Here is a 24445-nt window from a genome sequence, read left to right as displayed (position 1 = left end):
ACTGCAGAGCGATATCATCTTACAGTACTGTTTTAACCGAGGGAAAAGTTATAGCCGTATCTCTTGACTGTGGAAAGGCCATGGGTTGCACACAATATGGGCTCATAAGTAAAAGGGGGAATTCATAAATTGTATGTCTGTTTTATAACCTATTTTTATGCTGTATTAGGTGTTCAAGTTCAGTCACTGAAGTATTTTCTTTTTATAAGTCATTAAATTATTATTTTTTCCTTTATGAGTGTGATTCCCATAGCTCTCTCCAAGATTTACTGCACTTCTTGCCGTAGCAAAAAAAAAAGAAAATAGTCACTTGTTTGATTTATGGCACCTCTTCTGGTCAGGGGAAAAGGCCATCATGCGTACCCATGTTGGATTCAGAGTAAACATCTTACCTGAACCTGACCTGGGCTTCAACTTTGCCACTGTGATAGTTGGGGACAGGAGAGGAAGCGTGTAAACCTCTCCTGTTACTATGAAAGCAGTTGTTTTACAGGACTGCGTGCAAAATGTGCTTCCCAGATGTGGGAGGGAAGTCCCACCCCCTCCCTGCGCTACTCTCCCTGTTGCACCTTCAAGCCAAGGCACGAGCAAGAACAAGAACAGGGACACACCTGCGCTCAGAATAGGCGCCCCGTTCCTCTGTGCGCTGCGTGATTTGAAACTCATCTTGTTCTGAAATCCGACCAATTCTCTGCTATCTGTCATCCAGTGCTATTAGGTTAGAGGCAGACAGGGAACTATTCCCGACCCGTAATAGAAGCTCTGTGTCGGAGCAGTACTGGAATAGCCATTAGAGCGATGACAGGGCCACAGGCTAGACTGGGATGAGAGAATGGCTAAGTCACATAGACAGGAAATGGATGGAAATGAGCTGCAAGGAGGCTGTGTGTGACTGTAGTTTGTGTGTGTGTGGGATGGGGTGGGGTGGGGTGATGGTGATGGGGAGGGGGGGGGGGGGGGGTTGCTTTCAAATGGGGTCACAGACATATTTGTAGGGAGGTTCTTTTTAGTTAGCTTCAATTCCACTGAGCTTGTGAAAATTGAATCTTTCTGTGCAGTCCATGAGGCAATCCACACAATGAACTCCAGGCTCGTAGCAAATTACCCCCCAAAAAAAGAAATAAAAATGAAACAATGAAGACCCCATAGTCTGAGCACTCCACCAGTGCAATCCCAGCACTTCACACGTTTTCCGGAGCAGAATGTGCTTTTTGAAATACGTCTTCACAAGGCCTTTGTAGGGCCTGACATTCAGTCTTCCTCTCATACTTACCAACGTCCAATAAATAATTTACGAGGGTTTAGTGGAACATACGACTATATATTAAATACAAGGCAGAATAGCCCTAGAAACATGAAAAACAGAATTAGTATTCAAGTGGTCCCATAAAACCATATTAAAGTGTCATTGACTCCTTTTTTGTTGGCCTGCAGCACAGCAGTTTCAGACAGTTTGAGCGGACTTGTTGGAAGCTGTATTTAGTATTTCCTCTTCATGAAATAGAATTTGATGATCCAGATTACAGTAGAGATGCAGGGTTCTTCCTCCTTCAGCTCATGTTTACAGGTTATAGCCTTTCTAATCAAGGCTTCCCCAAGTATAGGGGTTTAACTAAACAGAAACAACAAGTGAAAACTAGCTTAGTGGGTGTAGCCTCCGTGGCTCTAGCCTCTCACATGAGGCTGTGGCACTGGTTTCTCTTTGGTCTCTCCCTTCCACAACCTCAGCCTTCAGCACTCACGGCCCAGCGGAAATGTCCTGGAGGTTTTTTGGGAGTTCCTTTAGCCCAAGTTGAAAGAAATGGTTTATCTTTAAAGTCCCCGGACAGAAATATGCTTTTGTTTTTAAATTGAATCAAGACTTAAATATAGATGTTCCTTACTTAAGATGTAGGTTTGTACTGCTGAACCAACCAGTTATCAGTGTGTTGACATAGGTTTGAGGTTTGGATGGAATTTGGTTAACAGAAATGGGATACCCGCTACATTATAGGCATAAAACAACATACATATTTTGGTGGAGTTCTTCAAACGGAAGCCAAGATTTGTGCCATAAAATGCCTCTCAAATCACAACTTCAACTGTGGGAGCACATACCTCCCCTGTAATTTGGTAGCCAATAAATATGTGATGATTTCATTAGTCTCATGGGTTATGGAATTCGATTTTCTGTCTCTTTCAGAAAAATTGCTGGTCCTAACTGTTGCCACAGAAGAGAGCGATGGCTTCCTCCGCTTTATGCAGTCTGCAAAATATTTCAACTACACTGTGAAGGTAAGATGGTCTCCTCATATTCTGCCGTTACTTCAGTGAAATGTGAAGTTTGTTTGCTCAAGCTTACCACACCACACACACCACAGCCAAAATGGTTTGCAAGCTTGATTTGGCTTTTCAAGGTAAACAATGAAGTGCAGCGCATGTTAATGAGCCATTTTATCTAGAATTGACTCTTAAAATAACATTTTTCTTAAAAACAAACAAGTGACAAATGGGGCTCCAAATCTGCCAATGGGGTGAGATAATGTCACTTGTTTCCAATGCAAATAATTCACCGTTTCACCATTTTCTTTGAGTGGAGTGATCTGCCTTCTTCTGCCTTGTTTCAAGAATATTTCTGAAACATTGAAAAACAACTGGAATTATCTCACCCCATTGGTAGAATTATTAACTGATTTTAAGAAAAAGAACATTTTAAGACTGATATGACACTCAATAACCTGATAAAGACCTATAGTATATGGTTAAGACGGGATATTTTTGCAGTCCAGTTCCTGCTGGACTCTAACACTTGTCCATAATGTGTTGTGTCCCAGGTGTTGGGCATGGGGGCAGAATGGCGGGGCGGTGACGTGGGCCGCTCCATCGGTGGAGGGCAAAAGGTCCGACTACTGAAGGAGGCCATGGAGGGTCTGGCTGACCAGGATGATCTTGTTGTCCTATCTGTGGACAGGTACGTCGGTATACACAAAGACATTTTTAGCTTTTCTTTCCTGTATATACTCTTACATGCCAGTATGATTTCCTCATTTTCATGGTGATCTGAGTCAACTGTTCCTTTGACTGGCTCTCTTAAAAACTTCAGAGTATACAGTAGTTTTTTTCAGAGTAAAAGCATTCCTTTTCAGTAGCAGCAAATATCCCTCAAAGCCTAGACTAAGCTTTGTTCAGTGTTCCCCTAAGTAATTGGAATATTTGAATATTCATTGACCATCTTTCCTGGAAGACTGCTATTCCCAAGGGACGCCTGTTCTTTGAAATAGTGGAGGAGAAGTTATGTCCCTTTTTCTCTATATTGAATCCACATGTTTCCAGGCAACACATCCCATTAAGAAAAAAGATTCAGTCCTTATTCTTTTTAGTCCTTATTTTTATTTTTACCTCCGCCAAGGAGGTTATGTTTTCGGTGCCGTTTGTTTGTCTGTCTGTTTGTTTGTCTGTTAGCAGGATTACAGAAAAATTACTGGCCCGATTTTCATGAAACTTTGTGGAAGGGTGTAGCATGGGCCAAGGGAGAACCCATTAAATTTTGGAGCGGATCCGGATCCGACTCATGAACAAGCAATAATAGCACGAACCTTGGCGGAGGTCTGCGCTCTCTGAGTGCCCTTCTAGTTTATCTATTCATTCCTTCATTCACTCATTTTTTTTAATTTATATGATGCTTGACTATCGGTTTTGGATGCTTTGATAAAGACTACTTCCACCCAAACATCGGTTTTGCTTGATTTAGCCTATGAAATATAATGCATTTCCATAATGAAAAAGGAAAGCAAAACACCTTTACTTGCTGTGTAGATCTATGAATTAGGAATTAAAATAATTTTTATAATTACCGTCTGTAATAAGTGCTTTGAAAGCAAAGCCTGCTCATTGAGAGGTGTTTCTGCATGTTTATGTAGCAATAAACCAGCCTCCACTCATTCATGCAAAGACATTATTACAGAGCTTTGTGAGATATATGAGGAGAGTAAATCTCACATGCAGGTAGATGAATTATGAGTTTTCAAGGCCAATGGAGAGTTTCACTGAGTTAATGTGAGTGGTTTAGCATAATAACAGCCTTACATAGCATATTTTTTAAAGTAGAGTAGAAGATGATGATACTTACCATGTCTCGTGAATACTGTAGCTATAATCATTGTGCAAAGTTGTCACACCCTTGCTACAGGTATTTGAAATTTAAAAGATTTTTTTTTTCTTAAAGGAAATCATTATAATCCAATAAACTGTAACTGCACTTCACAGAAAATTTCGAGGCATTCAAATATTATCTTAAAATCTATAATGCTACTTCATCATCTCTGAGGTTTTTAAGGTTTCTGCTGTTCTGATTTTATCATGGCCTTACACCATATTTTATGTTCACTGAGCTTCTGAGCATGTGCTATATCCCTAAAATGAGGAGAAAATGGTTTCATGCCATGCACCGTAAATGGAGATTGTAAATCCCTTTCACAGCCAGAACATTGTGTGTGTGCTGGCCATGCATCAGTCATTTGAGGCACATTTGGTTTTGGCAGAAAATCTGGCACATATATTAATGACTTCACAAACTACACACCCTTGTGTGCCAATGTGAAATTAAAATGGTGGTGGTTGCTCAGTTCATTAATGAGCTGTGGATTTCTTCATCACGTAGTGATAAAATTGGCATGATGCAGCATTATTTTGTCTCCAGCTGAGATTAGCCATGAATTTAAAGTAGTTTAATTGTGGAAATGATACAAAAAACTTCACATTAGAACATTGGAAAATCCCTACTTGCTTGTTGATGTGATGGGATCATGGTGTTTGTAATGTCCATACAACTAAAACAAAGAATACTCAAAAAATATAACATAAATTCATTGAGGATAAAGCTATGTGCATTTGAAGAACCAGGACCACATGGAAGGACTGCACCCTACTGTGGGGTTTAGTGGCCTTTTATTTCAATTTTGAGTTATTCATTAAGATTAAGTCTAAAACAAACATCAAAGCAATCATAGTCCAGATTGCATCTTTTACTTCTTGCATATGAGTGGAGCTATTTACTCTCCCACCGCAATCTCAGTCAGTTAAGCATTTTAGATTATTTTAATAATATCATAGGCAGCACAAAAAATAAGCTATGTTTGTAAAAATGCTACCAAGATCAATTGATCCCCAATTTTTTGAACAATCCCGTTTTTCTCGGGGGTTTAACACTTCCATCTACACTGTAGCAGTGTGACTGTGATTGATGAGTTAAGGAGGGACAGAGGGATACTTGTGTGAGCATGTGTTGGCCAGATGTGGCTACGGTAGTGCTCAGCACAGCTAAGCAGCCTTCCTCATCTAGACTTCACCTCCTCTCATGACACATCCATTTGAGGTGGTGCAAGTGGATGTTAAAGGATAGCGCTGGTGTTTTTTAATGCATTTCTTACCGTTAACAAATCCTATGACAATAACAAAATCAGCAATGAATTTGTTTTGCTAACAAGTCTCGTCCATGTAGCCGATGAACCAATAAAGCATAAATGTCTCAGCAGCCATAGAACTCCATTGTATTAAAAAAACTATTCAAAGAGCCATGCCGTTGCTCTGGGCAGCATATTTCATCATCACGATGCACCGGGCCAGCCGACTTTTTCCTCAAACAACTTAATAAGCCGACCGTAAACACGTTTTCCATCTCAGGAAAGTAGTTCCGTAGCACCGAAAATAGTCCCCATCGTAATGAAGAATTTGTTCCCATTTGAATTTGATTTGGTAAAAAAAACCAACAGCCTGACTTTTCATGGTAACAGTTAGCGATTTTTAAAATTGAAACTATGTGAGCTGTATTTAAAGGCTTTTAGCTTACAATTGGAGCCAATGACTTCCGGATTGAAGGCTAAAAAGGGTACATGGGAAGTCGGAAAGTAACGGGAGTAGAGCAAACGCATTGGTGATTTTGTTATTTTCATAGGATTTGTTGATGGTAAGAAATGCATTAAAAAACACCAGCCTTATCCTTTAAACTAGTTATCATGAGTGTGTAAAGGGTTAGGCACTTTTTCCTCAGTCTGATGTCACAGAGATCATAGCCTGTGCGTGCATCAGCACGGTTTGTGTGTTTATGTGTGATATTGTCTGTGTGTGTCTCAGGCAAAGCAGAATTCTTTCGGAAACGCCTTCCAGTGCAATCCAAGAATGTTTGCCCACACAAACCCTCTGTCATGAAGAATGTCCAATGTTTACATCAAGATTTCTATCTGCCTCTAGCAAGTAACAGCCTAGGTTGTATTTCTCAGATGTTAGATAAGATGTACTGGTTGAAGAAGAAGAAGAGCAGCTGCCAGGTTGCCCATAAAGGGTAAAAAAAAGAAAAGGTCTGATAATGATCTGTTGTATTTCTTCTTCACTCTGCCCTGTTAGCTATGATCTTATCTTCGCCGGGGGACCAGAGGAGATCCTCAGGAAGTTCCAGAAAGCCAATCACAAAGTGCTTTTTGCTGCGGAGGGACTGATATGGCCAGATAAGCGACTGGCTGAGAAGTATCCCTCCGTCCGCAGTGGGAAGCGCTTCCTCAACTCAGGAGGTGGGTTCCCAATGTCCAAACACATGATTTAAACATTACTGGAGATGATGCTGAATTGTTTTGACCCATTCAATCCCTTTTCTATCAAAACAGGATGCTGTTAAATTGCATAAAATGTCATTATATGAAGATAATTCAAAGATCAATGAATCAACCTTAACCATTACAAATCATCCTGTTGATGTGCACAGCAGCTTTATGTTGGACGCAGAGTTTGGTTAACCAGGTGGTGCACCTATAAATCATATGGCTGCCCATGTGTTTGACTTTCCAAAATGAATGTTAACACCATTCCACCAACCCCCTAAAACTTGAAGACTTACAGGCCGAGGCTGGAATTCTGTGTGGGTCAAGCTGCACTGCACTTTCAGTTTAATGGTTTCAAGGAATGGCAACAGGCGGGTGTTATTTTTTAAATACGAAACCACAGGACTTTTATTATTATCTCTTGCTCTAAAATTAAAGTATATTTTCCCTGTAAACCGGCTCTTGGTGGAGTCATCATGGTATTTCCTGTCCAAGTGAACAGGAGGTAATAGAAGCCCATTCATGTGAATATTAGCTGAATAGTGTCTTCATTCTCAAACCCTTTTTACTCCGGATTTCTTTTTTTGTAATCACACTGCTCGATCTTGCATAGACATATTGTTACATTTACATATGAAAAGGTTTTTATACATAACTATGCATGAATGCGGAAATTTGGATCAAGTACACAAAAGATGCTGAACAGCATTTGAGCACTGGATTTAGTACTGAATACTGTATGTGCAAGGGCATTTTAACAAGCGGACAGTCAAAGCAAGTTCCTATGCATGATCCAAATGGCCTGGTCAGCAGTGTCCTGCCAGTTCTTCAGAACATTTGAATTACTGTTTTCTCTGTGGTCATCAGTCTGGCCTGACCTCCCATATTGGAGTCTAGCTGTCTCAGTGTGATCAGAGCCTGTTTTTAGCATTCATTGTCATTGACATGACATGCGACTCTCGGCCCCCCACGTGCCACAGTTTGTATAAAATTACAGGTTTTGTTTTTGTTCCTAAGGCTACCGCCCAAGTGGCCATTGGGGGATGTTTTATTGCATCTACTGTGCGCTACTGTGTTTCACAGAGAGCACAGTGCTTTGGGAATGGAATCAAGATACAGTACAGTGAAGGAGTGTGTGTCTGCGCGTGTGTTTAGCTCAGTAGACTAACAAAAGGGTCACTTGAACAACCAACCTAATAGAAACGGTTCAGATGGGGGCCTGAAATCCATGGGGATTTGCCATCGAGAGCTGCAAGTAAATGAAATGGATTTCTACAAGATACTCTCCTTGGGGAGCCATTAGTTCTGTCACAACAGGTACAAATACAAGACCTAAACAGAACAGCAAGCAAGGAGTAAATCTTGTTGTCTAAACAGAATGAAAGGCCATTGTGTAGTTGTAGTGTAATGTGGGGTGGCTGCACCCTCACCTAGTGGTGGAGGGTCGAACCCAAAAGAGTTGACTTTTGCTATTTGTTGATTCCGCGTTTTCGACCAATTATTTTTTTGTCTGCGTACATAAAAAAATAGTATTATGATATTAGAATAATATTGTAAGAGAGAATAATCCTGATTTCTTAATTTGCATGAATTCACTTCAGCTATTCCCACAGACACCAGGCTTAGCCTTTTGGGTGCCACATACACAGCGGTCTCAAATGTAGCATCCTATGGTTTAAAAAATTATAGGAGTCGAGGAGACGATTCAGGCGACTCCCAGAATTAGGGTCAGCGTTGGAGTCGTGCACCACTACCTTCACCAACATCAGCTTTCAAAACTGGAGAACCAAGTTAGCAAGGCTTAAGCCACATTAGCTGAACAATACAGACGAAACACAAATGGATTCTATTATTCAAACGATTTGTGGAAATTGAAGTAGTTGTATTTTTTTTAAGATGTGTTTTATGGTAAAGAGGTAGTGATTGTGAGTTGCTCCATGATGCAGTGCGGTTGAATTGACCACAAGTTTGATTTGGTTTCATGTTATGTGCTTTCTCTCTTACAATTTTGCTGTCAATATATACAGTGCTTTCCAGTAGAACAGTGAATCTACCATGAAAATATATTTCATTTGTTTGTTCAAGTGTTGGGTCAAAATGACAAACACTTACAATGTTATCTGGGATCTGTTTATTTAAAAAATTGTAAAAGCATCATTTTGTGGATGGTGTGCAACTGATTATACACAGGAAATGATTTGCATAAAGTGTCATGATTTTAACGTATTCAGTTCTGCCATTTAGACTATGTCATATCTATCTTTCACCTTGTTTACAGTGTCTGAGGCTTTTATAATGAGGGGACCCAAAAAGTGCACAGACCAACAACATAGCCAAACCCTGCAATCTTCTACTGTGGTTAGTGAGCTTCAGCAAGAGAGGAAAAATGAGGAGATAGGGGAAAACTGGAGTAGACATTGCCATGAGAACTTAAGTCAAAGCGGATGTGAGACACTAGCATGCAGACAGTGTTTCATAAGCCCAGCTAGTGAGTTCTCAGCCATTTAAGCAGATTACGGGTTTCCACTGCTGCCCATTGTCACTCTCTTGTATATCTGTGGTTTGTGGGTGAGCGTACATTCCTATCCAGTGCTCGTTTTTCTGGGATTATTGCCAAAAATCGCACTTTGTGTATGCCTCTTGGGTTATTGCCAGGGTGAGGTCTTTAGCCCTGAGAGCATTTTTTTTCTCTGCAGACACAATTGACACCAACACTCTGCCACGGGTGTATATGACCTTGTAAAATCATTTTTCTCAACCTATATTTTACTTTACTGCTGGCAATGTGTTTAATGCTGTATGGTATAATTTACAGGTATAATTGGCTACGCCCCGTACGTAAACAAAGTTGTTGCACAGTGGAACCTCCATGACAATGATGATGACCAGCTCTTTTACACTAAAATATACCTGGATCCATTACAACGAGTAAGTATTCTGTGTAGCAAACAACAGCTGATGATGTATACTGTTTTATACTACTGTATGTTGTATACCATAGTATGTACTAGTATGTGTTTGCTATGCTTATTACTCAACCACGTATAATGTTAAAACATCTGAAAATACATATTCCTAGAAAACATGCAAATCTTTCATATGTCTGTTTTCATGTTTCTCAGGACACTCTGAATATGACTTTGGACCACAAGTGCCAGATTTTCCAGAACCTGAACGGGGCCATTGGTGAGTAACCATAGAAAACTAATTAAAAGTTCTTCAGTTTCCCGCTCACCTGTATCTTTTTTGTCAAATATTTTAAATTCAATTATATAAACCCTCCATTTTACTCTAGCACTTGTAAGAAAAAGAAATGGAAACTTGGTTATTAATTAATTAAACCAACATAGCATTTTTGCCACCCCACCCTAAGAAAGATTGCATATTTTCAGAGAAGCTGTAGGCTTGGTAATGTATCCTCTGAGTTAAAAAAAAATTCAGAACCTGACCATATGGTAAGAAGATTTTCACAGCCCGGCCTGAACTGTCTCGTGTTCCTGTTTTGGCAGATGAAGTGCTTCTCAAGTTTGGAACAGACAGAGTGAGAGTAAGAAACACAGTGTATGACACTCTGCCAGTGGTTGTCCATGGCAACGGAAACACCAAAGTGAGTAAGAAATTATGCCTTCAAGCATACTTTATATATCATCAGTAATGACATCGATGTAGTCTACTTACAGCTCAGCACAGATACTTTTGAGATATTCATCCTCATGTAGGCGACTATAGCTTTGGGCTGAATTCCTGAACACTTCTCTCTCATTTGAGAATGGGTTTCTATTGGCCTACGCCTTTTAGATTTTTATCCAACCAGCATTCATCACCAAAGTTAGCATTACAGTGTATAAATCCTCACAGAATCAGGAAATATACATGCGGTTCCTTGCGGTATTCGCCAGAGAAGGCCTCTGTGGACGCCAGCTCATTATTCAGTGGAGGAGAGAGGTCTGGCCAAAACTGGGCTATAATGCTTCTCTCCATGTGTCCTCCATTTTCTCTAAGCCATCCCTCTCTGTCAGAGCGCACTAGAGTGAGGGGGTCAGCAAGCTGAAAGCAGGATGTCTGAATGATACTGTAATCATTCTCCAGAGTTTTTTCTGGCCTTTTTTCCTAGCCCCCTTACTATTCACATTTCTCGCTCCACCACCAGCGCCCGTCTCTGGGCTTCCTTGGTAATGAACCAAACCCAACACACTATTGAGTCATTCTCCCCAGAGGCCTCCACATCTGGAGCACAAGCTTTAAATGGTAGATCATAGGATATGTGTCTTAGCAAGACACTTGAATGGTTTCTACCATTGGTGCATGCTAGCTTGATCCCTGCACGCTCTTTTCCTTTTTTCCCAGTTATCACATGTTGAATCTGCTGACAAATGCATGGTATCTCAATTTTAATGTCTGTGAGGAGAGATTCGCAAACTAGTAGTGCACAGGAAATTATAAGTTACTGGGGACTTTGCACATGTATTCCTTGCACACTAAACACAGAGCAGCTGTGGTCACCATGAGTTATGATTACAATATGTTGAAATTTATGATGAGACTTTAGAAGAAAAGGAATAATTTCGCTCGATTCTGTCAGTATAAATTTGACCAAAAGAGACGTCTATGGCCCTCTGGGCTTTAGTCTGACCTGCAAATGGATTCTGTCTGGCCATCCCACACTCTTATGGTAAATCACTGACTAAATGTCTACAGCGAATGTCCAGGAGGACATTCCATATGTGTCTGGATAATCTTTCGTGTGGGCCCTGCTGAAGCCTTACTAGGAGTTAGAGTCGTTGCATGTGCTATCATTAATTTTCTGTATGACTAGGCATTCCCCTTCTCTGACTTGTTATCCTTACAGATGTACTTGAACTACTTGGCCAACTACATCCCCAATGTCTGGAACTATGAGCACGGCTGCAGCAACTGTGATCAGAATATGGTGGACTTGTCTCAGTTGGAAGTAAGTATTTCAAATTAAGCCATTTTCTTTCTATTCACTTTCCTCCTTTTAAATTGCTGCTTTGGAAAGTTTCTCTTTAACCTCCTCCCTATGGATAAAGGAAAGGATGAACCATAGCCTAGTCATCCAGCATGGCCCATCCATCTATCAGTGCCTGTCTAGACAGTAGGAGTGGAGCCCAGCCTGTCCTATTTCAACAGATGAGATAAGCCAGAATGGTGGTGCTATGCACACTCCCTTTCCAACAATAATAGGTTATGTGCCCTTTGGTCCCTTTGGACCCTTATTAAAAGAACATAAGTGCCAGGCAAACTACTTGGGGAAGAGGAAGCACTGCACTTCTGTGGTGCAGGATATGGCTTTTGGGGTTTTCAGAAGGGTTCACTTAAAGGGGTGTCACTGTCGACCAGCCTGCTTTTTAGTGGGCTTCTCAGTATGGGTTTTATCCACAATGGTAAGTTATAGTGGTTGCGCTGAAAATTTGTCACAGAGTTCAGCCAAAGCTGGCGACGTATAGACACAGCAGGAACGGTAGGAACTAGGAAGTGTCTCTGGCTGTGTGGTTATGTCTGTCAAGAATATATTACCCAACTTTCCTTTTCTCTCTGTGGGGAAAGTACCGAAGGATACGTAATATTCTAATTTATTTAGTTCACTATCCTTATTTTTATCTGTTTTTGTGTCCCCTTTTTTCTGCAAAGCACTTTACAATTACAAACCTGTTTGATCAAAGTGCTCTATAACTAAATTTGGCAGCAATCAAATCACATCAAGGTCTTCACACTACACAGACAACACAGAATTTATTAAAAAAAAAGAAATATTGCTTTTTTGTCAGAATATCCAAATCCCCACGTGGACATTTACTGTAACGCTGTAAGCCCCATGAATGGATGTGCTTCAGTAGTGTAGCTGGAGCCGATTCAATACAAACACACCTGCATAAAAGGCATCTCTGTGAAAGTTGTTTGACCCTCCAAAGTGAATGCAGAAAAATGCTGTTTCCAAATAATGGGAAAGGCTTCGGAGGCTGTTAGTGAAGAAGTCTGGTTCTGCTGTGCCGCTCAGTAACAGACTGTGTGTACTGGGGATGGAGATTTCTGACACATCGGGTCATCTGGGAACACTGGTCACACTGTCCAGGCCTTTTGTGGGGGTAAATCCAGGTCATTGGCAGTCCTGCCTGGTGCTATGTATACTTTGGTTTTGGGAGCGAGCTTAGACCTTACACAGACTCACAGTGTTAACGAAGGCTGAGGCAGAGCGCTGGCCCTCGCAGAGAGTGCACACGTCAGCCAGATCCTTTAATTGTCTCTCTTTTTGTCTTTGTTGCGCGTCAGTGATGATTGAAAGTTTAGGTGTAGGTCCTGTCTGCTTTGATGAAAGGCCCTGTTTCTCTTTTCTCTGGCCTTTTCCCTCCTTCCTGTCGGTAACAATTTAAGAGCAATATTGGCTGGGCTCCTGGGTGCCCCTTCTTTCGGCTGAAACGCAGTCATTGCGGAACTCACAAATTAGATGGTTACACTCGGGTCCTTTTTCATCCCTGGCCCAGACCTTCGCTGTGAACTGGTCAAGAGGATCAGGAGACCAGACTGAGCTGTGTGGGCTGGAGCTGAGTGTCATGGGAAAATGTTTTCTCCGTCTCTCTCTGTCTCACTCTCTTTATTTCTTCTTCTTCCCAACTGTTTGAGGAACCATTTTTACACTGGCTCTCCTCTAAGGAGAGCTACACGTGGCAAGCTGTGTTAGGAGTCAAAGTTCCCTATTGCTTCACTCTGGTGAAATAATATAGTCTTTTAGAATTTTTTTTTAACTTGGACTCCAGTGATGTTCAGGCTTTTTTCCACGAATCTTGTTATTGTTGAATGTAAACAGCTGAAATTACTTACTAGAAAAACAAGAGTAACAAGGAACACAGGAGAAAATAAGATTATCTGGATCACATCAGTGAATTAAGAGACATTAAAGTGACATTAAAACAGATACATGGGGAAACCAATATTAGTGACTAACTGTTCATGAATTCAATACAGAACTGTATGTATGCATGCTATAAAGTTTCACTGGTTTGTGTATGTGTGACACGAAGTGTTAAGACACCCATGATTTATGTTAAACAGTATTCCATTATCAAGGCTTGTTGTTTGAATTTGTATTAAACTGTTTCTTGTCTTGTGTAAACAGGAATTACCAAATGTGTTGGTTGGAGTGTTCATTGAACAGCCAAGTCCGTTCCTTCCTGAGTTCTTCCAGCGGCTGCTGACCCTGGATTATCCCAAAGATAAACTCAACATTTTTATCCACAACCATGTGAGTGTATGCAGCTGCTGGTGGACATTATTAGCTAGTTTCTCTCCTACAACTCTTAACGTACGTGGCTCCTTATATGTGGCTTTTTATCCATTAACATTGGCTCTCTTCTTAGGAGGTTTACCATGAGAAGCACATCCAGAGGTTTTGGGAGGAGAACAGGAATGTGTTCAACAGTTTCAAGGTTGTGGGACCAGAGGAAAATTTAAGCCAAGGAGAGGCCAGGAACATGGGCATGTACGTGTCTCCTAAATACTCATCTAAATACTCCTAAATCTACTGTCATCTCACAGAACCTTTTTTCCTAGACTTGTGGTTTGAAGAACAAAACTGATGAACCCAAATTATGGTGTGATAAAAGATAGTGATATAAAAGGGTTGTTGGCCATGATTAATCATAGCCAAAAGGGAAATTAGCTTGTTGAATGATTTTTAAAACTCTAAATGGTGCTTGCATGGTTTCTGTTTCATACTACAAAGTTCTCTTACTTTTACAAAAGCCATGCAGTGATCACATTTTGTGTATGCTAATAACACAAATAGCAACATATTGTTTCCCAGTTGGTTTTGATGAACCCTCTTGGCCTGTGGGTGTATGCATTAGTATAGAACATAGTACTATGGCTGGAATAAAGCCAGATCAACAGTTTGCTCTCCAAACCTGTGATAATTTGTGTCTTTCCTTGGCTAGACTATGCAGAACTGTGGGTGTGAAATACTGTACATAGCAGCCATTCAGATACACAGGTGCAGTCCACCTCCGCCCATTACTCCCATGCGGGCCCTTGCTCTCATTGCTCAGTGTCAAGTAACAGTCTGTTGTCATGGTGATCGGCCCATCTGTGCGGCCCCATCGCGGCGATCCTATCTAATAGAGAGCATGCCTAAGAGCATTGGTCAGGACAGCCCTATAATGATGTAGTCTAAGGTTTATTAGCAGCCTCTAATCTTATGATCACATTATCCACTGGAGACTTAAAGACACTCAGTGTGAATCTACCTCTGTAATTGAGAATGACAGCTTATACTTAGGATCTGATAAATTCCAACTTGTTATAGTGATTATTTCTAAGTATTTGATTGACTCCCATAAGCAACCCTAATCAGCTCTTGAACTGAATAACCACTATATTCCCTGCTTGTCTGTGTTTTTCTGTGGATTTTAGGGATCTTTGTCGTAAGGATGCCAAATGCGACTACTACTTCAGCATAGATTCAAATGTGATGCTGACCAACCGACAGACATTAAAGATCCTCATTGAGCAGAACAGGTACTGACATTGCCATTGCAATAGAAGCCACTTTGAAACCCCCAGAAGCCTCCATGGTAGTTGTTTTGCTCATTGAGACTGAATTTTATTCCTCAAGTGGCAAAACCGCAGGAACATTACAGCTGAGTGAATGGAAGTTTAAAAATAAGCACTTCTGGCTTCCTGTTTTTGCCCGGGCACATGGAAACAGTGCAAGGTTGCACTGAGCTTGAAATGCCACTTTACATTATACAAAAAACAAACATGCAAACTTTTATTTTTTATTTTTGGCTCCAGCTCATGATTTTGAAAACGTCTCTATAAACTAGATGTCTTTGTGGCTGTGGCATAAGTCTGGTGACCTGCTGCAGGCATGCAAGGCAAAGGCACTTCTGGGATATTTAAAGACAGCATGGGAATTCTCTGCTGGTACAGAAGTTGTGGGAGGGAAATGTAGATCTTAACCAAGAAAATTTGGCATTAGTGTAATGCATCCATTTGCATCCATATGATTGAACATTGTGCTTTATGGTTAATGTATTTTCAGTGCGTTCTTTCGCTCATGATAGAAAAAAAAAACCTTTCATTGTGGTTTGGGTTTGTAAGACTAGAAGTCCAGTCGTGCAGTGGTTCTGTGTTACTATTTCTCATGCAGATTCAGAGAAAAAGACCAGATTCAATGTAAAGCCTGCTCTTGTGCAGCTAGCCATTGTACTTTTTGAATACGGCCAGAGTATCACTTATGGGTCTGGTTTGTGTTACGATCCCCTGAGATCTGTTACTCACTTGGCAGTGCTCGTGTCCCTCCACACAGTGGTTGATTTTTTAGATGCAGCGTGTTTGTTTTACCATGAAGAAACCCAGTAGATTTGGTGGTTGTCTGTCTGTGAAATGTCACTGAGTTTTATCCACTCTGACAGAATTACCATCTCTCCACTCTTCCTGCTCGCTTCCCTACAGAAAAATAATTGGTCCCCTTGTCACTCGGCATGGCAAGCTGTGGTCCAACTTCTGGGGAGCCTTGAGTCTGGATGGTTATTACGCCCGTTCTGAAGACTATATCGACATTGTGCAGGGAAAACGTGTGTAAGTCACCAGTCCAGTAAGGTTTGGACTCTACTTCAAGCATACACAGCACCGATTTAGCTTTTTCATGGATCACAAAATCTTATTTAAAACACAAGATTGGAAAATTGGAAGACATTACTCGCTACTCATCAATGCTGCACCAAGCCTCACGGTGAAAAAAACTCTTTTATCACAACTTCCATGTCACTAAGGCTACGTTCACAGCTGAAAGTGTCCCAATTCTGATTTTTCCCTCATATGTGACCGAGATCTCATGTTTTTTAATTAGTATGAACAGCAAAAAGCTCCATGGAGTCACATTTCTTTTCAATTTTGATCTGGAACACATGGATATGTGGTACAAAATTGGATCCCGATGCATGCAGACTACATGAGACTTGTATTTGAACGCCCAAAGACTGTCATCATTTTGGCACCCATGGCAGCGTGGCTGAGCCAGTGTTAGCACAGACGACAACAAGACACAGCGATGGGAAGAAAGTGACATAGCTGAATTGATTGGTAGCTGCGGAGACGCCTTTATTCAGTCCAAACTTGGAGGCACATACCATAACCAAAATGTGTTCAAAACAAGCCTGAGAAGTGTAGATAAAAAAGAAAAAGATGTGACGTCTTTTGTTATTGTTACTCTGTGTATGTATGTCTTTTTGACATCGGTGTCATTTCATATTGGTATTATCAGATATGGGTTACATTCTAAAATAGATATCCAATCCAATCCAATCCAAATTTATTTATAAAGCACATTTAAAAACAACAACAGTTGACCAAAGTGCTGTACAATCAAAATAGCAAAAACCATAAAACAACACAATAAAAACAAAGACCAGTTTAAAAGACAAAAGGACAATAAAATAATAAAAGCAATAAGACCATAAGAAAAAGAAAGGCAACTCTCATACTGAGTTAAAAGCCAAGGAATAAAAATGTGTTTTGAGACGGGATTTAAAAACGGTATAAAACGGTAAAAAAAAATCAGATATGAACAGCAATTCGGAATTGAGCATGAAGGCCTGCAGTGTGAACGTAGCCGTAATAGTAATTTCACTACTTTTTGGCAACTTATTGACTCATTCACTTTTTTTTATATGTTTAAAAATGAGCTGGGAAAAAAACAATTGTTGGTTATGTCATTTGTATTTCATCACAGACAAAAGAGTCTGAATGGATACCTAGTTTTTGTGCATTCAACCCACCGCCTCATATTCCCACCAAGAGCCATTTCTACCTTCTCCAACCAGTCCTAGAACAGACCTGTAGTCACGGATGGCATGTTGAATATAATGAAACCTCCTCCAGTACTCCAAGAATGATGCAAATGAATGGTTACCATGAAATGATCCCTTCCTTTCCCTATCTCTTGTTTTTCTAGGGGTGTGTGGAACATTCCTTTCATGGCACATATATACCTCGTAAAGGGCGAGGCCTTGAGGAATGAGCTGAAGGAGAGGAACTATTTTGTCCTGGAGAAACTGGACCCAGACATGGCTTTATGTAGAAACGCCAGAGAACTGGTAAGAACGCTCCACCTCCATCTTAACATTCATGTCTCAGTATAGTGAAGATATTATACATCTTGTAGTATGAATGTTAATTATTTTATACTGTGTAGAATTTCAAAAAACATGTGGGACACAGCCAGTTTATAAGGGCTGTTTATGCTAGAAAACAGAATTCTGTATTTACATAATGTACCAGTACTGTTAGTTTAATAAGATAAGATAGCACTTTCTTGATCCCCTTGGGGAAATTCAGTAATATAATAGTATAAATGCAATGAATGTTAACGCTGAAAAAAGTCTGCAGCTCCACGGAGACCAAAGAGGAAAGACTGGCAAGTATACGCAGTTTGAAATGTGCTCGTCTGTCACCAAGGCATGATTTTCCTCTGTTTATGATAGCCTCTATGGTGCGTTCAAGGTTCTCCGCTCCACTTATATCCCAACATCCTCCACTTTCCTCTCGTCCTCTTTGTCATGTAACTGCAGACAGCACAACTGATTGCACCGTCTGGCTGGCTAGCTGAAAAATGTTGTCTTGTCTATTTTGTCTGTGTCCTTCTCCGTCAAATTTTGATCTGTAAACTGTGCATTCAGCTGTGCTCTATGTCACTGACATGTCACCCATGCTCAATACTAAACAACTGCCATGCCCCGTCCAAACTCTGTGTGTCTTTGGATTGCCTGGCCTTTTTCCCAGCATGCACTCCTCCCGAATTAACCCCCAAAAACATCAGCTTCAGAGGGAATCTTGCTCCTTTTTCATGCAGGTGCATTTTCTCTCCTCCTGGGTTGCTATGTATGCGACATATATATCTGAACTGTCACCCTGTCTCTTCCTCTGCAACAAAACATTATGTTATACTATTTACATGGTGCTTTTCCTTCGTTTTAGACCAGTCACAGAGAAAAAGACTCCCCTTCTCCGGAATCATTCCATATGCTCAGGCCCCCAAAGGTTTCCATTTGTTTTGATTATTCTGCTTTCTGCAATATCCATTTCCAATGGGTTATCAATCTGAGGCCATTCCAACTTTTAGCTTACTTTTTGGTGAATATTAAAAAGTATTTCATAGGCAGACTCTTTCTCACATGTACCCTATTTGTTTCAGGATTTCGCCTTCCTGCACTATAGAGTGAAATTATGTAAATTTGCGTCTTTTGATTAAGAAAACATTGGAATTTTGAAGATTCATGAGCAGGTTTTGCTGCCTAGACAGAATTCCCCATTGAAAGCTATTTGAATATTACTTCAGATGGGGCAGTTATATATTTATCAAAAACGTCTCAATATGGATGTGCTGTCTATGTCTTCATAGAAGAAATCAGGAAGTCTGGCAACCCTTTGGAAATCGATGTTGACCTGTTGCTTGTGATGAGTTGAGGTTCAAGAGTAGACTTTTTTCAAAGCTATAGAGAGGAAGCACCGGTTTTTGTCCTGATTTTCGAATCCCTTCCAAAAGGAGATCAAGGAGGAGAAAGAAAGGTAGAGATACGGTCCATACGCAAGTCCCCCTGTCCTGATGCTTTACCCCCAAGAGCCAAACCTTACAGCAAACACATGTAACCAGCTGCTCCCTCCAAACACACTGACTGATCTCAGACTAGGCTCCAACAATAGTTCCTCCCACCCATCTATTCCATCTGGTCTAAATCACATTATTACGATTATTCACAGGATGATTTCATGAAACATGGTGGGAAATGTATCACAGATTGCATAACCAATCAAAATTTCACATCTTTGTCTTCTAGAAAGCCTAGTCTGATAGTGAGTCCAAATCCTCCCTCACACCCAAACACCCCACCCCCGCTTCACTGTAGAGGGAATATCATTCCTGGATTTGCTCTGTCCCAAGCTGCCCAGCACCCCTCTATCCCTGTCCTCCCCCTCCTCTCAGCCCAACCCCCTCCCACCCTCTCCTCTCCCCTACCCACCCTCTCCTCTCCCCTACCCACCAACACTCCCCACTCCCCCCTGCCACCCATAAATAATCTTAGATTATTTATCTGGGATTTGTGGCTCTGTTGGTTCCATCTACAAATCAAACCCAATGGATTTCAGTGTGCTAAAACACACTTAAATCGCACTTTTTTGACAATACTGTGCAAATGAACCTTTTTAGTAGTTTGCTGTCAGTAACAGTTTTGTCAGTTTAATGTCACTGATAACTGTTGATGAATGTTTAAGTCATAAGAAATTGCCATAATAATAACCTGAGTACTGCAATATTCTTATGTAGATATGCATGCATTATAGATATAAATGTATTATAAATCTCACCTGTGAGACATTACAGAGATTTCGACACTGTAACTTTTGTTCTGGAACTGACTGAGCTTTCTCCTTTGCTCCAGGGAGTCTTCATGTACATAACAAACCGTCACGAATTTGGGAGGCTAATTTCCACAGCCAATTATAACATTTCTCATTATAACAGTGACTTGTGGCAGATATTTGAAAACCCTGTGGTAAGTCATTATAATCTCTCATTCTCCTTTACTGCTCTCCCAGAAAAACACATTTTGTAGAATAGCTGTGATAAACGGCGGCCACCTGTAAAGATTATTAGCCACAATAGACATATAAAAGATGTGGGAGGATTGGGAAATAATGACTTCATTGTGAAATCCCAACTGATAAGGCCTTGTGATTTACTACTGTATTCGGCATGCTGGGACCGGCCCAGTGGGAGAAGGGATTAGCTCTGTGTGGTATGCAGGTCAACAAACAAAAAACGGCCACTAATCTGACATTCTTTCTTCCGCAGGACTGGAGGGAGAAGTACATCCACCCAAACTACTCACGCATCTTCACTGAGAACTACTTGGAGGAGGTGTGCATGTGTGTGTGTGTGTGTATCTGTGTGTATTTGTGTTGAGAGAGAGAAAGAGAGAATAAGAGACAGAGTGAGAGTGAACAGAAAACATGTATAATGACGCAAGTTAGAACGCAGCCATCTGGACATCTGTTTTAAAAGATCTGGATATCGCATTACAGTAACTACAGCTCAGGGTGAAGGTGTGATCCAGTCTATTCTCAGAAGTCACTGTGTGTGTGTGTCTGTGTGTGTGGGTGTGTTGCAGCCTTGTCCAGATGTGTTCTGGTTCCCAGTCTTCTCAGACAAGGCCTGTGATGAGATTGTTGAGGAGATGGAGCACTACGGGTCATGGTCTGGAGGCAAACATGAGGTCAGTCCTGTTAACCCCGGCTCACTGAGCAGAACGCTGGCAGAAAGAACTCAACATACTGACATGCACACATGTACCTTGTTCTCTGTGGTCTTTTCAAGGGTTGTGATATGTTTTAAAGGTTAATATTGGTGTGTTTTTTTTATAAGTTTATGCTAATCATCTAGGTTGCCTCTCTCCTTTACTTTATTCCTGGTGGACCTGCACACAGATCAGCAGCATAGTTGGAGATATCAGGGCTTTTCTTTCCTTCAGAAGAAGCCATTTGCTGCAGTTCATTTTTGTGCAGTGTGAAAAACAACTTTCAGACTTGAAAAATAAAAATGCCCGAGCAACTGTAAATAATCCATCGCAGTAAACAAGAAACCTTCATTTAGTTTTGTAAAAGTTTATTTGTTTTGTTGTTATTTCATTGTGCCCAAGATGTGTGTTTTCATATCAGTGCATGTTGCGCACGTATTACGTTACGCTCTGCTTGCTGTCAATCACCTGACACCCGCAGGGGGAAATGGAAATCTCTGCCAGGAAATAATCCCTCAAAAACATGTCGCCTCACAAACTTTGCTGTCACATCCCTGTCTATTTATTTAGGGCGTCTTTGTTAGCCGGGACAGCAGTGCATTTCAAGCTAGGTTTGACACCGTAAAGTTTGTATTTCAGAAATAGCAAAAAAGGAGTAAATGTTGAAAGGTCCTGCATGCATTGCAAAATGATTGGAGGAAATGTAAACTAACACGTAGGCAGTAGTAAATGGGCTATAAAATGACACTGGTATTCTCCTTTAACATTTTTTTTTCCAGAACACACACAATCTCTCACACACACACACACAGTTGCTATACATGTGTGCACATATGCTTAATTTTATTACCATCATTCCCGAGTCTGCTATTTAAATATCATGAGATTAAAGGGTTATGATTTTTGCCTAATTCATGTGGACTGTTTTATGTAGCTCTAAATTGGTAATTAATGTGTCTAAAAGTTTGCCCTGGAGACTAAACGCTCATACAGAGACTTTGACTAACTCAGTTTGGGAAACAGGCTGTGCTGGATGGGTCATTTATCCTCATGCAGACACCCTGCGGTTTTAAACACACACACACACACACATGCGCACACACACACACACACACACAGACACGTCACCATCCACCATCTCTGAAAAGTGTGGTCGCACACATAGAGGATATTGGGTAATTTGTTCCATGGTTCATCACGCTGCAGTGCGCTTTATTTTCTCTCCTGTTCTTTTTCTCAGGACAAGCGGATCACTGGCGGATATGAGACTGTGCCTACGGACGACATCCATATGAAGCAAATAGGCTTCGATAAGGAGTGGCTACACTTCATCCGAGAGTTCATATCTCCCGTCACTTTAAAAGTCTTCTCTGGCTACTACACTAAGGTTAGCGAGAAATCAGAAAATACTGGTGAAAAAGAGCGAACCCTGCCTCTATTTGCCCAAAAGCTAAACATGTTTTTCTTTTCGTGGGACCTGTTTTTACATGTACGTCACATTCTTTGAAGAAACTGGATCTTTCTTACAGCGGCTGACAGGTTGTTCATTGAGTAATATTTTGAAAGATATGCTGACTGTCAGTTAAGATGATGTACTGTGTATCTTTCCCTTCATGGCAGGGTTACGCTGTAATGAACTTTGTGGTGAAATACACGCCTGGGAGGCAATCATACTTGAGGCCCCACCATGACTCCTCCACCTTCACCATCAACATCGCCCTCAATAACAAAGACACAGACTTTCAGGTAAAGGAGTTTTATTTCTCGAAGGGTGATTCATGCTGACCATAAAGTGGAGAGAAAAGCATTGAGTACTTCTGTCATCAAATTAGATCTAATCACAACTTTTCCCCCTAAAGTCATCTCTCCCTCACCTTTTTATACAACTTTGTAACTCTCCATGACTCTGACTGTGCACCCCCACCCTCGCCCCCCTTTCCCCTGCAGGGCGGAGGCTGTCGTTTCCACAGGTATAACTGCTCTATAGAGTCACCAAGGAAAGGCTGGAGCTTCATGCACCCGGGACGACTGACTCACCTCCATGAAGGCCTGCCCACCACCAACGGCACCCGCTACATCGCAGTGTCCTTCATCGACCCTTGAACTATTTGAATATAGATTAGTATTTTTTACCAGGCTTTGTGTTTTGCTTTGTCTTTTTTTTTTTTTTTTTTTTTTTTGTCCCGTATGTTTTGTTCAATGGATCTGTTTCGTTCTGTCGTGCGATGTTTTTGTGCCCCAGATGTTTTTGCTGAAGCGTTTTGTTTTTGTTAAAAAGCAATTGATAATTGCCTTAAGAGACTGTCTGTTAAACAGAGTGTAGCGTGGAAAGGGAAGTGACATTAAAAGTCATTCACAGTGTAGATACACACAGAGAAGTGGGGAAAAAGATAAGATTACATACTATGCTAGCAGGGTACACAGATGTGCCATCCAAACCATGTAGATTGTCAAAACCAAGATCCTAGCAATTCTTTTGTATTTATTTTTTTTTAGCTTGACATGATGTTCCCCAAATTGATTTAACGTTGTCATGCTAACTGGCATTGCTACAGACTGGTAGCATTGCTAGTAAGTTAGCTCTACCTTGCAAGCATCCGCATGGCCCTTGTGTATTTATTTGTGTTTCAGGTAAAACGTCACTGAATCGTTTATACTGTAATAGCTCATCATTTGCTCCGTTAATTATTACTGGTGTTTTTCAACATTCCATTTTTCTAAATCAACATTTTGTGTTGAAAGTTATAGTATTTTCCTACCCTTTTAATACAGTCAAGATTCAATTTGGTAATACAATTTCACATGAACTAAAGTTGCTACGTGCCCAATGAAAAAAAAAAAGATATCTCTATTTTTGTAACTTTGCACACCAGTAAAAAATGTCAGCAGAATTCAATATGAATTCTGTTTGAATGAAGTTCAATATTGTGTTTTACTTGAAATTTACTTTTTTTTTTTTAAATTTGCAGCATTCATTTGCTAATCTGAAAACATTTCTACAATGTTTACTTTCTCTGAGAGTTGTGTGAATGAACATTGAACCTCAGCCAATTAAGTTGCTTAACTTATTGTCAAATGATGAAAATTTAATAAAAATCTTTATAAAGAAACACTCAAATATTTTGTGATTTCTACTTTATTAGAATACCACAGATTTCTCAGAGCACACACAACAGTCATACTGCTATTTCCACAAACTCAACATAACTTTGGATACTCGACAATTCAACATCAAAAATTCTCTTTTCTCTGCACATTCTTTGGCAATAGGATAGCAATGTCAAGACGTGACCTTGGAATCGCTCCACCACTACAGACAGCTGTCCAGTGTGTTTCTGCTGTATTGATTCATCTTCCAAGTCTGTCAGGTTGACCTTCTCCACCGAACACACGCTGAATCACATGCAGAAACAATCAGTGTACAGAGAACGATGCAGGCTGGATTTCAGGTTTGGGAGTACTGCTCTGCTACAGGGACTCCTGTAGTGGAGTGTTTGGGTCTCGGTGTGATGAAATACATCAGTGCAAATGTAGTTCAGTTTACCTTGGGTACCAGAGTGC

The 24445-nt window shown here is 40.7% G+C and overlaps 1 protein-coding gene across 2 annotated transcripts in view; it reads left to right on the top strand.

Annotated features, from left to right (window-relative positions):
- plod2 (procollagen-lysine, 2-oxoglutarate 5-dioxygenase 2) overlaps positions 1-23952 on the top strand; it is a 35212-nt gene extending 11260 nt beyond the window's left edge. The window contains exons 2-20 of one of the 2 annotated variants that reach the window (XM_071922435.2): positions 2183-2274; positions 2814-2950; positions 6382-6545; positions 9388-9500; positions 9695-9758; positions 10082-10179; positions 11422-11523; positions 13708-13833; positions 13949-14070; positions 15000-15104; positions 16044-16169; positions 17545-17686; positions 18567-18629; positions 20030-20143; positions 20443-20508; positions 20759-20863; positions 22125-22271; positions 22505-22630; positions 22832-23952. In XM_071922435.2, coding sequence (XP_071778536.1) covers positions 2183-2274; positions 2814-2950; positions 6382-6545; positions 9388-9500; positions 9695-9758; positions 10082-10179; positions 11422-11523; positions 13708-13833; positions 13949-14070; positions 15000-15104; positions 16044-16169; positions 17545-17686; positions 18567-18629; positions 20030-20143; positions 20443-20508; positions 20759-20863; positions 22125-22271; positions 22505-22630; positions 22832-22987 — 2168 coding nt within the window. In that variant the 3' untranslated portion in view covers positions 22988-23952. The remainder of the gene's footprint in view (positions 1-2182; positions 2275-2813; positions 2951-6381; positions 6546-9387; positions 9501-9694; positions 9759-10081; positions 10180-11421; positions 11524-13707; positions 13834-13948; positions 14071-14999; positions 15105-16043; positions 16170-17544; positions 17687-18566; positions 18630-20029; positions 20144-20442; positions 20509-20758; positions 20864-22124; positions 22272-22504; positions 22631-22831) is intronic. The other variant, XM_071922436.2, reaches the window with a different exon arrangement.
- Positions 23953-24445: the final 493 nt, after the last annotated feature.

Source organism: Centroberyx gerrardi, chromosome 22 (assembly GCF_048128805.1).
Source record: "Centroberyx gerrardi isolate f3 chromosome 22, fCenGer3.hap1.cur.20231027, whole genome shotgun sequence".
Classification (NCBI taxonomy): Eukaryota; Metazoa; Chordata; class Actinopteri; order Beryciformes; family Berycidae; genus Centroberyx; species Centroberyx gerrardi.
This window is presented reverse-complemented; position numbering and strand designations above follow the sequence as displayed.